This window comes from Crocuta crocuta, unplaced genomic scaffold (genome assembly GCF_008692635.1).
Source record: "Crocuta crocuta isolate KB4526 unplaced genomic scaffold, BGI_CrCroc_1.0 scaffold181, whole genome shotgun sequence".
NCBI lineage: Eukaryota > Metazoa > Chordata > Mammalia > Carnivora > Hyaenidae > Crocuta > Crocuta crocuta.
In genome coordinates this window covers 616,925-631,496 of record NW_027527952.1, presented here as the reverse complement: position 1 = coordinate 631,496, position 14,572 = coordinate 616,925, and the positions used below count along the sequence as shown (strand labels likewise).

At 41.1% G+C, this 14,572-nt stretch overlaps 1 protein-coding gene across 1 annotated transcript in view; it reads right to left on the bottom strand.

Moving 5' to 3' along the window:
• Positions 1-13,795, bottom strand: part of ITGA2 (integrin subunit alpha 2) — a 105,948-nt gene extending 92,153 nt beyond the window's left edge. The window contains exon 1 of the mRNA XM_077752501.1: positions 13,652-13,795. Within this exon, the coding sequence (XP_077608627.1) occupies positions 13,652-13,706 (55 nt within the window). The 5' untranslated portion in view covers positions 13,707-13,795. The remainder of the gene's footprint in view (positions 1-13,651) is intronic.
• Between the last annotated feature and the right edge of the window lie 777 nt (positions 13,796-14,572).

Sequence of the window (14,572 nt, the reverse complement as noted above, 5' to 3'; positions counted from 1 at the left end):
GCTCTAGAAATGACCACATATTGTATACACATTTAAGATCTATTATAACTATAGTCCTTTAGAAAAAAAAAAAAAAAGGTAGTGCAAAATCCAAAAGATAAAGTGACCCTTATAGCTGCTTTTGGATTATAGCGGCAGGACATTTACTTGCTTTCAGTAAGAAAGAAAAATGTAATTTTTCTTTAAAAGACTTTTTCAGCATAGGGGTGCCTGGGTGGCTCAGTTGGTTATGTCCGACTTCAGCTCAGGTCATGATTTCAAAGTACATTGCTCTCTGTGCTGACAGCTCAGAGCCGGGAGCCTGTTTCAGATTCTGTGTCTCCCTCTCTCTCTGCTCCTCCCCCCTCCCACTCTATCTCACTCACAAATAAATAAAACATTGAAACAAATTTGAAAGACTTGGTTTTCAATGTTAAGTACTACTTTCAGTAAGGATCTAGGTACTACCTTTTTCCTCCACAGGTGATGTTAGAAATGGAAAAGCAGAGCTCCTGAGGGGCTGCCTTGAATCCTCCAAGGCCCCCCGGGTCCGATGCTGCTGCCATAGGTTAGGCACTACAGAAAGGACCCTTAAACAGGTCTCTTCAATACATGAATGATGATCAAAATAGATGAATACCAGGTATATGGATCTTTAAAAAAATAGCTTTATATTTTTTAATTTTTATATATATAAAAACATATTTATATATGTTTTTCCAGTTTGCAAAATATTTTTCCATTCATAATCTTATTTGATCCGCCCATTGACCCAGAAAGGTAGGGAATAGTTTGCCTGTGATAAGCAAAGTCACTCAGAACAATGGCACTTGGTTTACTCTTCAGGGCTGGAGTTCTCTCTGTGGTGCCATGCACATTAAATGTGCTTAATCCTGGCACACTTTGTTGTATAGCACTTTACTTTATTGAGCTTCACGAATGTTGCATTCTTTTTTTAGCAAATTGAAGGATTGTGGCAATCCTGTGTCAAACGAGTCTATTGCCTACATTTTTCCGATAGCATTTGCTCACTTCATGTCTCTGTGACATATTTTGGTAATTCTTGCAATATTTCAAACTTTTCCATTATCATTATTATATTTGTTATGGTGATCTATGATTAGTCATTATGACTTGCTGAAAACTCATATGATGATTAGCACTTTTTAGTGATAAAGTATTTTTAAATTAAGGTATGTGCTTTTTTGGACATAATGCTATCTTATACTTAATAGACTACAGTATAGTATAAACATAACTTTTGCATACACTGAGAAACCACAAATTTACTTAACTCACTTTATTGCCATATTTGCTTTATTCTAGTGGTCTAGAATTGAAGCCCCATTATCTCTGAGGTATACCTGTTCATGTTTGTTTAGTGTAGTGGCTCTCAACTGGGAGAATTTTGTCCCTTGGGGGATTTTGTAATTTCTGGACATATTTTTGGTTGTTATGCTTGGGTGGGGGGTGGTGTCTACTAGCGGTTAGTGGGTGATGGCCAGTGATGCCACTCAACATCCTATAGTGCACAGGACAGCCCCTCCACCCCCCCCCACCACACCCCCCTGTCTTGGAAGAATTACCTGGCCCCAATGTCAATAATGCCCCAGTTGAGCAGCTCTGATGCAAACAATGAACTGTCTTGTAATTACCATTAAGTTGATTAAGTTGTGGTGGTTTTAAAATCTGTCTGGGAACTACAGAATTAAAATCTGTCTTCCCATCAAGAGAATAAATCTCCTCCCTCAGGATCTTGGTGAGACTTTGTGATTGCTTTGATGAACAGAAGCAGTTGCAGGATTTCTGAGTCTAGGTTAGAAAAGAACATGCAGTTTCTGCCAGTATGTTGGGAGGGACACATGCCTTTGGATCCCTGAATCATCGCACAAAAAAGTCAGGCTATCAGAGAGTCTCATAATGGCAAGGCCACTTGATGGGGCCACATGAAGAGACAGAGCTGCCTGCCATCTGACAGTAACCACATGAAAAACCTCAAGCCAGTTGCCCAACAAAGATATTCCCAAAGTCCTACTCAAGAAACTATGAGAGATAACAAATGATAGTCGTCATTTTAAGCCACTAAGTTTTAGAGTGATAGATTACATGGCAATAGCTAACCAGAACAATCTCCAAATAAGTCACTCATAGTCAAGTGCTCTGGCAAACAGAATGTCTTCTCTCTTTCCCTAAAGGGTCTGACCCATGGAAGAACAGATGTCTTAACCAGAGGACTGCCACTTCTCAAGTGGAATAGATTATAATCAGTCTATGGGAAATAGATGACCCAGTTAGTGGGGGAGAGGCAGGGGTTGTCAAAGAGATTTTCAGAAGAAATTCTAAAGAGCCTTTTGAAATGATGGACAGCACACTGTAGGCTGGAGTCCTGGGCATTATTCATTTCAAAAACTGATTATTATAAAACTGAGGCACTTATTAGATGATCTTTTGATGTTCTTCTAGGCCTAAATTCTAGAATATTCTAATCTACATATATTTTTCAAAAGATAGGCATATTTAAATAGTAACTTCAAAAGTACACCCTGATGGGGGCGCCTGGGTGGCTCAGTCGGTTACGCCTCTGGCTTCGGCTCAGGTCATGATCTCGCGGCTTGTGGGTTCAAGCCCCGAGTCGGGCTCTGTACTGATAGCTAGCTCAGAGCCTAGAGCCTGTCTTTGGATTCTGTGTCTCCCTCTCTTTCTGTCTCTCTCCTGCTCACTCTGTCTGTCTCTCTCTCAAAATAAATAAAACATTAAAAAAATGAAAATAAATAAAAAAAAAATGAAAATAAATTTTAAAAGTACACCCTGATAAATATAAAGAATGAGAGTTAAAATACATAGGAAGCATCACTTTACATCCACCAAACTGATAAAAAGTTTAAAAAAAACACTACAAAAAGTAAATTAAATTCTTAATGTTGGTGAAATTTATAAATTCACACATTATTGATACTTACACTGTTCAATACTCGACAAAAGCTAAAAAATACACATAACTTTTGGCTCAGTAATGCCTCCTCTGGAAAATGTCCGAAAGGAAAAAGGAAAGAAAAACCTTCTTGTACAGTGATATTTATAGCCACATTATTTACAGTAGGGGAAAAAGCCCACAGGAAACAACCTAAATATCCAACAATGAAACAATAGTTAGCCATGATATGGCCGGATGCATTAATGCAAAGTTGTAAATACGAAGCCCATATAGAAAAGCATATATAAAAGATATCAAGTGACAAAAAAACCCAAATTGTTTATTTTCATATAAAAGGTAGATATATCTATAAACAAACTACTTTCACACTTATAAATATCATAAGAATATAAATATATTCTGTTCAGATGAATATTTTAGTATATCCACTTTTCTGGAAGAATATTAAAACGTTCTGCTTTAATTACTCAAGCTTAGCATTTTATTTTTATTTTTTTTAAATGTTTTATTTATTTCTAGGAGAGAGACAGCATGAGCAGGGGAGGGTAAGAGAGAGAGGGAGTGACAGACTCTGAAACAGGCTCCAGGCTCTGAGCTGGCAGTCAGCACAGAGCCGGACGCGGGGCTCGAACCCACGAACCGCGAGATCATGACCTGAGCAAAAGTCGGACGCTTAGCCGACTAAGCCACCCGGGCGCCCCTAGTATTTTATTTTTTAAAAAACTTTTTTAAATATTTATTTTTTGAGAGAGACAGAGAGTGAGTGGGGGAGGGGCAGAGAGAGAGGGAGACAGAATCTGAAGCAGGCTCCAGGCTCTGAGCTGTCAGCTCAAAGCTGGACATGGGGCTTGAACTCTCACATCGTGCGATCATGACCTGAGCTAAAGTCAGACGCTCAACCGACGGAGCCACCCAGGCACCCCTCAAGCTTAGTATTTTAATAGACATATTAAAGTTATCTGAATTCTAGTTTTATGATTTTTTAAATATTTTTTTACCAATCTTTTTTTTTTTTTTTTAGCACTTACTATATACCAGGTCCTGGGAATATAATGATGTACAGGACTGAAGGTGATTTTAGAGAATGTATTCAGTGGGGGAGTCAAGCTGAAGCTAAATTATGGTGCTGCTTTATGAGAACAGAATAGGGGAATGGGAAAGCACTTGGGGGAAAAAAGACATCTGCGCTGTCCTAATACTTTTTTATTCAACTTGTTACTTGTCAATACAGCTAGCCTGGTTGGACATTTCAAGACAAAGAAGAGACATTTTAGGAGCAAACTAACTCTATAAAAGAATTGAAGGGGAAAAAAATTAATGAAAGAAGTATTTCAGCAAACTCAGATAAACCTGCAGATAGAGGTTTTTTTTTTTATTTTGCATATTCTAATTGGAAAGAACTAGGAAGTTTTCAGCTTGGCCTTTATGCAGAAAGTGTGCCTTAATTTGCGCTACTGTGGGTGTACTCCATGTCTCATGCAGTCATCACTCATTCAACAAAATTCAGCTTGGCAAATGTGAAAAAGACATGACCTCTGTCTTAAGGTTTGCAATCTATGGGGGTTAGAGCTGCGTAAGCGGATTTCTGAAATAGAAAGTGACAACGGCTATGAATGTGAGGAGGCTACCCAAATTGGACTGGGGTTAGGAAGGTTTCCTGGGGTGCATGAGCCTCAATGAAATTGACACATAAATGTTGTGCAGAATAGGGGTTGGGGTGTAAAGAGTATTTCAGAAAGAGAGAACACAGACAAAGGTAAGAGACCATGGGACTGTACTCTTAAAAAGGGTTACGGTCATACCTCACTTAGACCATAACAAAAAAGTAGTAATAAAATGATGTCTGATAATTTGGGGGCAAAATTAAATACTTTGATAATAAAGGGGTTTCTTCCTTTCTAAAAACGTTTTTTATTTATTTTTGAGAGAAAGAGAGAGCAGGGGAGGGCCTGAGGAAGACAGAGGATCCAAAGTGTGCTCTGTGCTGAGTGAAAAGCCCCATGTAGGGCTCAAACTCATGAGCCATAAAATCACGACCTGAGCCAAAGTCAGACACTTAACTGATTGAGCCCCCAGGCACCCCTAAAGGGGTTTCTATATTACTATGTACTATAGTTTGAATGTTTGTGTCCCCCCACCAACTTGAAATCCTAACCCCCAAAGATTATGGTATTAGGGAGTGGGCCCTTTGAGAGGTGCAGAGGCTTCGCTCTCATGAATGGGATTGGTGCCTTATAAAAGAGGCTCCAGAGAGACTCCAGCCCCTTCCATCAGCCAAGATCCAGGAAGAGGCCTTTCACTGGAACATGACCATGCTGGTACCTTGATCTTGAACTTCCAGCTTCCACAGCAGTGAGCAAAACATTTGTGTTTGTAAGCCGCCCAGTCTGTGGTATTTTGTTTTTTAATAATCCAAGGTATACTTTTATTTTTTTCTTCTCCCTGTATANGCACTTAGGCTCTTTCCATGTTTTGGCTATTGTTGAGAGTGCCGCTATGAACTGTGGTATTTTGTTATAGCAGCCCAAATGGACTAAAACACTATATGACACTTATATAAATTATTTATTTAATCATCTTTCAATTTTTCATTAAGGCTTTTTAAAATTCAGGCTATTTCTTACCTCTTTTTACTAAAAAAGAAAATAAAGAACACATAAAAGTATCTCAATTTCCAAGGCTAAGTTATTCTTCTTTCCCCCCCAACAATGTTAATAACTACATAGAAAAACTAAGTCAATTGTTCTAAAATATCTACTTATACACTAGCATTTGGAATATGGCTTAGGGAAGGTTATAAAATCCAAAAGACTCAGTGTCCATATTCTAACAAGCATCCATGAAGCTATTTGGTTCAAGGACCTGCAGGTAACTGGTAAACAATTTGGAATAGAGTTATCTGGCTGAGCTGACCAGAAGGCAGCTTGCATTTAGTCTGCATTTCCACACGGTATCCATGGGAATGAGATCAGGCGTGCACAAAGACAAACAAAGGCTACCCTCAAATGAATGAGAGAGAATGACAACTGCCAGTGTTCAAGGCATCCATGGGCACAAGAGCTTTGCTCATGCTTTTCAAAACACAATGAAATAATCTCCTACGCTGACAATACAGTGTCCATCACTCCTTTATTTCCATGGCTCTGTTTAAACATTAACCTCATTTTTCATACAGAAAGTCTTTCAATGATTGGGAGTTATGTATGGCTTCTGTAGTAAAAACTGTCTCTAGTCACTTTAAACTACAAAAAGGAAGAATTGCAGTTACCCTTTCAGAACACAGAATAATAATGCGGGAATCGTCACTCACAAAATCGCACAGTTGCCATGAGCTGTTTGGACAACAGAACAGACAACTCTTTCAAAGGCAGAACAATATATTTGAAAATTATGAACAGAATATTCTATGGACCTGAAAACATTAGCAAAATATGCAGTTCAAGTTTATACTGGTTAGTAAATGGAATTTACATGTGCAAGAGTCAGCAGGCACAGACTGGAAAAAATACTTGAATACGAGCTCTTCGGATTAATCACAACTTTAACAAAATTAAGAACTGACATTAATTTCTTTTCTAATTTATATAATTAAATGGAAATGTTTTAAAACACTTTGAAAACACCAGTGAGTTACACAGAATAAAAGGCTTCAATATTTTACTAACAGAAACTTTCAAAGCCAACTCTAATTCTCTGTGTTATATGGGACTATGATTTCTGAAAAGATGACTTTGAGGATCTTTATTATACTGGATAGAAATAAAGAACTAAAAGCTTAACTGGAGAAACCTATCTGGAGCTCTAAAAACACCTCTTTGGTCTTTTTTTAGGAAATCTGACTAAAGCATGGATATTAATTCAGTGACCAGAATTGGAATATTGTTATATATTATACACCCTAAAAACTATGCTAAGTTTATTAATTACAGCTTCTTTAGTGTGGTAAGTATGTTCTGAAACAAAAATATATACAAGCAACACACTGGAGGTTGGGAGGGTGCCTATTCCCACCACTTGGCTCTGCATCCCTCACAGTCATTAATTTCAACTTGGTCTCATCAGTCCATATCCTCTCCATGTCATATCCCAGAATGTACTCTGCCTTCCCTATATGGTCATCTGTGGCTTCCAGGCTGTTGACAGAGCTGTTGCTGTTGCAGCTATCTGATCCCCTCCCCCCCTTCTCTCTGATGACCCCTTTGCCTTGGACATCAGTGCTCCTTCTCTCCCCCCATCTCTCCTGTGTTAGGGACTCCTGCCACATGTAGATGTCTCAATGCAATTCTCAAAAAGCACAAGTGGACCATGCAATACCATAAGCAATAGAAGTAAAAAAAACAAACAGAAAAATACCTCATTATAATAATTGTTCTGTAAATCTCTCCTGTGCTTGTTTGTTTGTTTGTTTATGCACGCCTCTCTCCTCCTGTCCCTCAGCCACTCCGTCTTCTCTTTTAGGGTCTAACTTCCTGACACTGTCTGCACTTCCTCAGGGTCCACTTACTCCTCAGCCTACTCCACTCTGGCTTCCGATTTTTCACTCCATGGAGACTGCCCTTGTCAAGGCTGTCTGACGTGCTTGGCTCCTGTGAAGATGACCCTACTGACCAACTCTTCCCTCTCAAAATACTTGTGTGGTGCCCCACTTACTGTAGACTTCTTCCTACTTACTGCTCCCACTGCTCCTTCTCTCTCCCTGGCATCTCTTCTTCCTCACCTGACCCTCTCAGGTAGTCCCTTGGGTTGTGGACAAAGCTGTCTTCTGGTCTCTGCCTGACTCATCAATGCCATGTCCTCAATGACTCTCCAGGTGCCTCTGACTCCTAAATCTCTATCCCTCATTGTCCTCTCTCTAGTGTCTAACAGTGCTCTATCTATAACTATCTATCTACTAGACATGTGCCCTGGATGTATCCAACAACCTGTCATGGTAAACTGATTATCTTTTTCGTCTAAGTTGCCTTCTTTCCTCGCCTCCCTGTCTCAGTCAGTAGCACCTCACTGAGTTGTCCACTTCCAAAACCTAGGCCTCCATCTTATCTTCTCCCTCAGTTGCTGCCACTGTATAAATCAACCACAAATCTTGTCCATCCTCCCTTGCTACCTTTCAAATGCATCCCCTGTGATCTTTCCCTACTGCTACTGGGTTTTAGCACCATCATCCCCCAATAAAACTAAAACCAGAACTATTTCTTTCCTAAGAAAGGTAGTGCCTTCAGCCTGGCCTCCATTCAATTCACCATCTACCCTGAACTGAAGTAATCTACTCAAGAAGCCAGATGACCATGTCACTCCCCTGCTTAAGGCCCTTCAAAACCTTCCCATTGTCCTCAAAAATCCATGCTCCTGACTGCCATTTACAAGGTCATTTATGGTCAGGTACTTGTTAACCTCTCAGCTTTCACCTCCCGTGAAACACCTTGAACAGTGTGTTCTGGACATAATGACTTTCTCTTTTCCTATTCAAGTATCTAAAACATCTGACTCAGGAACTTGGAGACTTGGGTCCTGTTCCCAGTTATGTTACTCTCCATCTTATATTATTAACACTGATGTCCATTTTAAAAGGGGAGAACTGGACTCTGACCTCTTCGGTCCTTCACAGTGGATCTGAAGAGTAAAGATTCTTCCTGGTCTCTGTGAAGACTTGCCGGGAGGCTTGTTACTTATATGCATCACAGTGACATTTCTCCATCTTCTGAATTCAACATTAAGTTCAGTACCACTCATTTAGCAAGGAATTATCTATTACGTTATAGAAACTTATGGTACATGTGTATGTTATAAGCACAGACTACAAAATAACATAACAAACACAACATAACCATGTTTTAAATTACATAGACATTTTTTTAGGCACAAAGAGGCAAATGGCTCTAAATTTCAGTAATTGAGAAACTCAAAAACAATATCAAGGACCTGCTTTCTATCTTTCCACGGGGCTAGTGTATTGGCTTTATCCTCAAGCTAGCTGATGTCATGGTTGTAGGATGGTTACAGCTGTTCCAAGCTTCATGGGACCTGGCAATATGTTTCTTAACCAGTGTCTCCCTTAAGAATGAAATATTCTTTCCCAAAAGTCTCAAGCAGATTTCCCTCCACATGTCATTGCAATTACATGCCCATGTCTAAATCAGACACTGGCGAGAGGTATGAGATGATCAGGAATGGCTCAGGGCAATCACTCCTCAAAGTCCCCCGGACCTCCTAGCTGTGCAGAGGAGGAGGTAACCCAGTAATTGGACTTCTGTCAGAAAGGAGGATGGAAGGGTCCGAAGTTGGTTAGGTACCTTTCAGGGCATGAGACAATGTCCTTCCCTCATGGTCGAACTAGTTTCCAAATAGACTGTAAACTCTTTGGACCATGTTTCAAGTTTCCTATAGTTGGGCCTAGCATGTTGCCTTACATAAAAGTTACTGCATAAAAATACGTTCAAATGCTACTTTCCTGGAATTCACTATGGCCTGATCAACAAAGCACCTACAGGTCATCTGAAGGAACATCATAGGAATCACTTTCATATACAGGATCTATTGTTGCCTAGGATTTGTGGTAATAAGCTTCTCTTTAGAGAAACATTATTTTATGTGTTCTTCTAGGTAAATCAACAGTCACCATAACAAATGAAAAAAAAAAACCCACAAAAACCATCCTATCTTTGATTTGCCAATTAGAATGACAGCCTTCTGTGGTTCTTTCTCTTTTATGCTATGCTGAATCTTTCAGTCACTCCCCAAGCTAATTAAGGCTTTTGACGCTAGTGGTAACGTTCATATGGCATCAGGATGATATTTTTGGTCCCAAATATTTTTCCCATTCTTCTTGAACTTCTTTAGTTTTGACATATTGACTTGAATTTGTGTCCTTATTTTGCTCAGTGTCTAAAATTCCATAATTAGAAGCTCATCTCTTTACATTAACAGGCTTCTCCCTTTTAATAGGCCCACGGCTGTTAACACATTAAGACAGGAACAGACATCACCTACTTTAGAGGGAATTTATTCGAGCTGACGTATTCACTGACTCTTGGTGTTGAAACGTACCTATCTTGGTGGTCATCTCCCAACAACGTGATATAGGCAATACTGGAATTTTAATTTCTTAGGAAAGAGGAGGTGCAGGGCTAATATTTAAGCAATTGCTTCTAAATCTGACTGTGTATCAGAAATGTATGAATAATTGCCTTTAAATCCTGATCCTGAGCCCCAAAGCATGAATTTAAATCAAACAGTGGTTCATGAGCCAGAACTTCTGAGAGCAAAGCTTAGTAGGGGTGGGGCAGGTGTAGCTGGAGAGCCATGGGGTCGGGGTTACTTTATCAGAGGGTGGTTTGAGGCTATGGTGGTGCTGAGGATAAAGAGAAAGAAGAGGTTCAGGTTTGGTTCCAGAAGTGAGAGTTTACCTCAGACTTCTCTTTTAGTTATAAAATAAAAACTTCCCTGCTTTATAATTTTGCTTGGCGTTGTCTCTTGTAACATAGGACAATGGTGAATTGCAAAGGGATGAGAGAAGGAAAAAAGCATGAAGGCAGTGAAGGCAAAGGGAATAGTACACCTATTTGTGTCTGTGCGGGACGAGTGCAGCAGAAGAAAGCCTGAACAGGCAGGCCAGGCTACAGCCTGATGGACAGGCCAAAAAATCTGGACTTCACCCTATGTGAGATGGGAAGCCACCGAAAGTTTGAAGCAAGGGGTTGATTGGATACAGATAAGTGTTTAGAAAGATAACTAAACACATTGTCTCATCAGGGACAATGAGAAGAATGGACCAGAAGGAGAAGAGCAAAAAAACAGAAAAAACACTTTATAGTTGTCTAGACACAAAGAAAGCAAGGAAAGTTACAGGAGGTGGCGGGGGCGGGGGGTGTGTGTGTGCAGGACAGAACTTGGAGACGGCTGCGAGGCTGACGCATGGGGAAAGAGCCCCAGGTTTAGTGTTTGCATGATTATGTTGCCATTATACGATAGTAGAGAATTCTGGAGGGCAGGTGTTGACTTTGATTGAGGACATACTGAGGACATGCTTACTGGACGTCTAGGTGGAGCTATTCGGTAGCAGATGGAAATCCTGATCTGGAACCAGGAGAAGAGTCTGGCTGGAGATCCTGACTTGAATGGGGAACCGGCGCAAAGAGAACTGGTGGGATGAAGACAAGGACCCAGGAGGGAGCTCTAAACGCCAAGGACTGGGCTAAACAGATCAGCCTGTAAGAGAGAGTGAGGAAGAACTGCCTGGAAAATAGGAGAAAAATAGGGAGACTAGAAGACAGAGGTGGAGGGTGCATCAGGAAGGATAGAGCTGCCATATTGCATATTAAAGAAAGCATTTACTTATTATGAGAGAAATTAGAATATTTACAGCTTGAAGGGAATTAGAGAAAGAATTTGAAGGTACTCATTAAAGAGGCAGTGACGCCGGGCAGGGCGCCAGGCACAGGGAGAAAAGAGGAGGGTTATCTGTGGCGTGGCAGCACACGGGGATGTAAGTGCCATGGTGCGCTTTAAAATTACATTTTCCTTTCCTCTGTGGACCTATTATTTAGACTGTGAATTATCTGGGCCCCTTATGGTCTTTCTTTTCCATCCCTCACCTGCCGGCTACCATTTCAGTGACTGCAAGCACTTAAACCAAGGGGTGATCAATGCAAGGTGATAAATATGAAACTGAACCTTGAGCACTGCCTTTTCTTAAATACCCACAAGAAGGTTTACAGCAAGTGTATTTGACTCTAAGTGTTAAAATGAGATTCGAGGATTTTAAGTTTCTACAGTGGTTGGCACGTATGCTGGAGAGGAGGTGAGGTGTATCAACACACACGTATGCTTGTTACATTTTTACTTTTGATATGTATTTATATTACACAACTGTACATATGTATAATTTATAAGCAACTATATGAATGTGTGTAGTAATGATGACTACTTTAAAAATTTTACATACTTAGAGTAATGCCATAAAAAATTCCAGCTATCGCTGACCTAGACATTCAATTATTTATGTTAATCTTGGATATTCATGGTATCAACAAATGAGGTTGCTTTCCTAGGAACCTGAATCAATATCACAAATGACAAAGCTTTATTATGAGTATTTTTCTTGAATTAAGAGAAAACTTATTCCTTGAGTATGCAAATAACTGAAACAGGAGGAAGGAATAAATATAAAAAAATATTTGTACAGATGTCATTTTAAATCACCTCTGCTTGCTAGCACTGATTTGTCCTTATTAACTAACTCCAGGTTAAGAATCTCTATACCTGACTTCATGCCTTGGAGCAATACATTCCACTAAAGTATTTCTCACTGCTCTTTAAAAACAAGCCTCAACACTTCAAAGATAAGGAAATAATGTTATGTTTCCATAGCTTTTGTTAATAATGGGTAATTAAAGAAAGATGAAAAGCTTGGATTTAAATGTCTGTTAGTTCCTGGGAAGGTTGTGGTGTTCCAGGGACTGATTTTAATGTGACCCCAACTTTATCTAAAACCCCTAGATTAGGGTTGATGGCTCCTCTAACCACCACAGAATATCTTGGGGGCCCAACACAGGAATATCTGTGAAGCACCAGACACAGAGTTAGACAGAAAACCTAATGATGCCTAGTCTGTGCTGGGGGTAGGGATGGTGGTGTTATTTCTCTGTTATCTCTGGGAGTAAATGCTACAGGGTTATCTGGATTAGGTTTCTTCCAGAATAACGAATAGCATGTCTAAATGCCTCAATAGAGGATAAACAAATATATATATAATACATATTTTCATAATATATGTATTTTTATTACATAATATATGCCATATATAATATATATATCAGGAAATATTTAATATTGTTTTTATATTCTTTGTAAAACACTTGTTTTGGTCGTTGTTCAAACTACAAAATTTAAATGCGACTCCCCCTCCTCCTCCCAGTAAACTAACGTTCAATAGTAAGCGCACACTAGGCTCTGGAAAAGATTTGGAGAAGGTGCATGTGAGGGATGACGGTCATACAACTTAGCGCAAAAGGAATCAGGTGATGGTCGGTCTCACTATCACAGCCCTGCATCTGGAGCTATGGCTTGTTAATTCTCTTGTTGGCAGCGGCTAAGATCAAGAAAGTAAAAAGAACTTTTCTTGGCCCAAGTTTACATTAAGTTGAACAGAAACGTCACAACAATTGGAGGAAGGCAGAAGGGAAGGAAGAATTTCTGTTCTGCCAAGTATTTAAGAGGCGCTTGGTTTCTCTATGTCCCCTAAGGGAAGAAACATCAGTGCTGCGGCCTGAAGAAATGGGAGCATTAATTCACACACTTGGGCTGAAAAGCAAGTATTTGGGGCGCCCAGACTCCTGCAAAGCCACCAGGCATCGCGGAGTGTGGTGCGGGCGCTGGGCGGCACCTGCAGTCTAAGCCACCGGGCAGGACTCTCCACCTTCAGGACACCCCTTAGTCACCGCTTCTTCTGCCTGGGTGTGCGTGCGCGTGGGTCTAAAACCAAAGCGCGCAGTGAGCTGACTTTGAAGGGTGCTTCGCAGATAGGATTGAGTCAGGCCTTATGGGGACACCAGGCGGGGGAGAGAGGGAATGGGGAGTCTTTCCCTATCCAGCTCCGGATGGCTGGGAGCCTGGGTCCACGTGGAATCCAGCAGAGAGGAGCGCTGCTTGCCCCCCGCATCCCGCAGACTGCTCCCTCCTGCACCCAGGCCCCGCGCAGGTCCCTCCAGCAGCTGATGGAGAAGGAAACTCCTCGCTTACCTTGACTGAGCAGTAACACCAGCAAGGGCGCGCCCCCCGTCCATCCTGGCCGCATCCTGAGTCTGCCCGGGGACGGTAGCTGCTGTCGGTCTGCAGAGGAACTCCACAACCCGGACTCCTCAGAAGCGGGCCCGCGAGCTTTTCTCCCCCGCCCGGGGGAGGGCAGGGAAAAGTAGCNCGGCCTCAAACTACCCCGCCCCCTGATGGCCTGCGGCCCGCCCGCAGGAGACCCCCGGTCTCCCGGAGAACCTTGCAACTTCTGCAGCCCTTCGTGGCTCCAGGCTCCTGGCCGAGGTGGAGAGCGACGGGGAGCCGCGAGTCCGAAGCCACGCTTTTCGGGGTGGCGCGGTGCGTGGCATTCTGTGCTTTTCTCAAGTGGGTGGAGAAGCGGACAAAAATAAGTGCAGAATGACCAGGTTAGAAACCAACTCGACAGGAAAGAAGATCTGCTCACAAGTTATGATTATCCGAGGTATATTTAAGCAAGACCTGTCGCAAGAGCACCGTGTGTGTGTGTGTGTGTGTGTGTGTGAGAGAGAGAGAGAGGAGAGAAATCCTCATTCATTCCTCTCCTCCAAGATAATAAGCAGCTGATTTGATTACTGAGTTTAAGCGATTTACTTCAAGACACAGAGACAAGTGAGAGCCCATATATGAAATTATGACTCTTCCTCTTTGTATTACATGTGACCATTTCCTTCCATTACTTTAGTCTCAGATCTGGAAGAAGGACATTCTATAGCCCTATCTGAGACTTTTTACTTGCCAACTTAAGAAATAGAATATTCAATTTTTTTAATCTGTTTTTTTTTCTTCAAAAATTCACTCACAAATCGCCAGCACATTACTGAAGACAGAATTCTTCCAGGGACTCCTTTTGTGACATACTCAAATGTTTTAATAAAGCACAATTAAAGAATT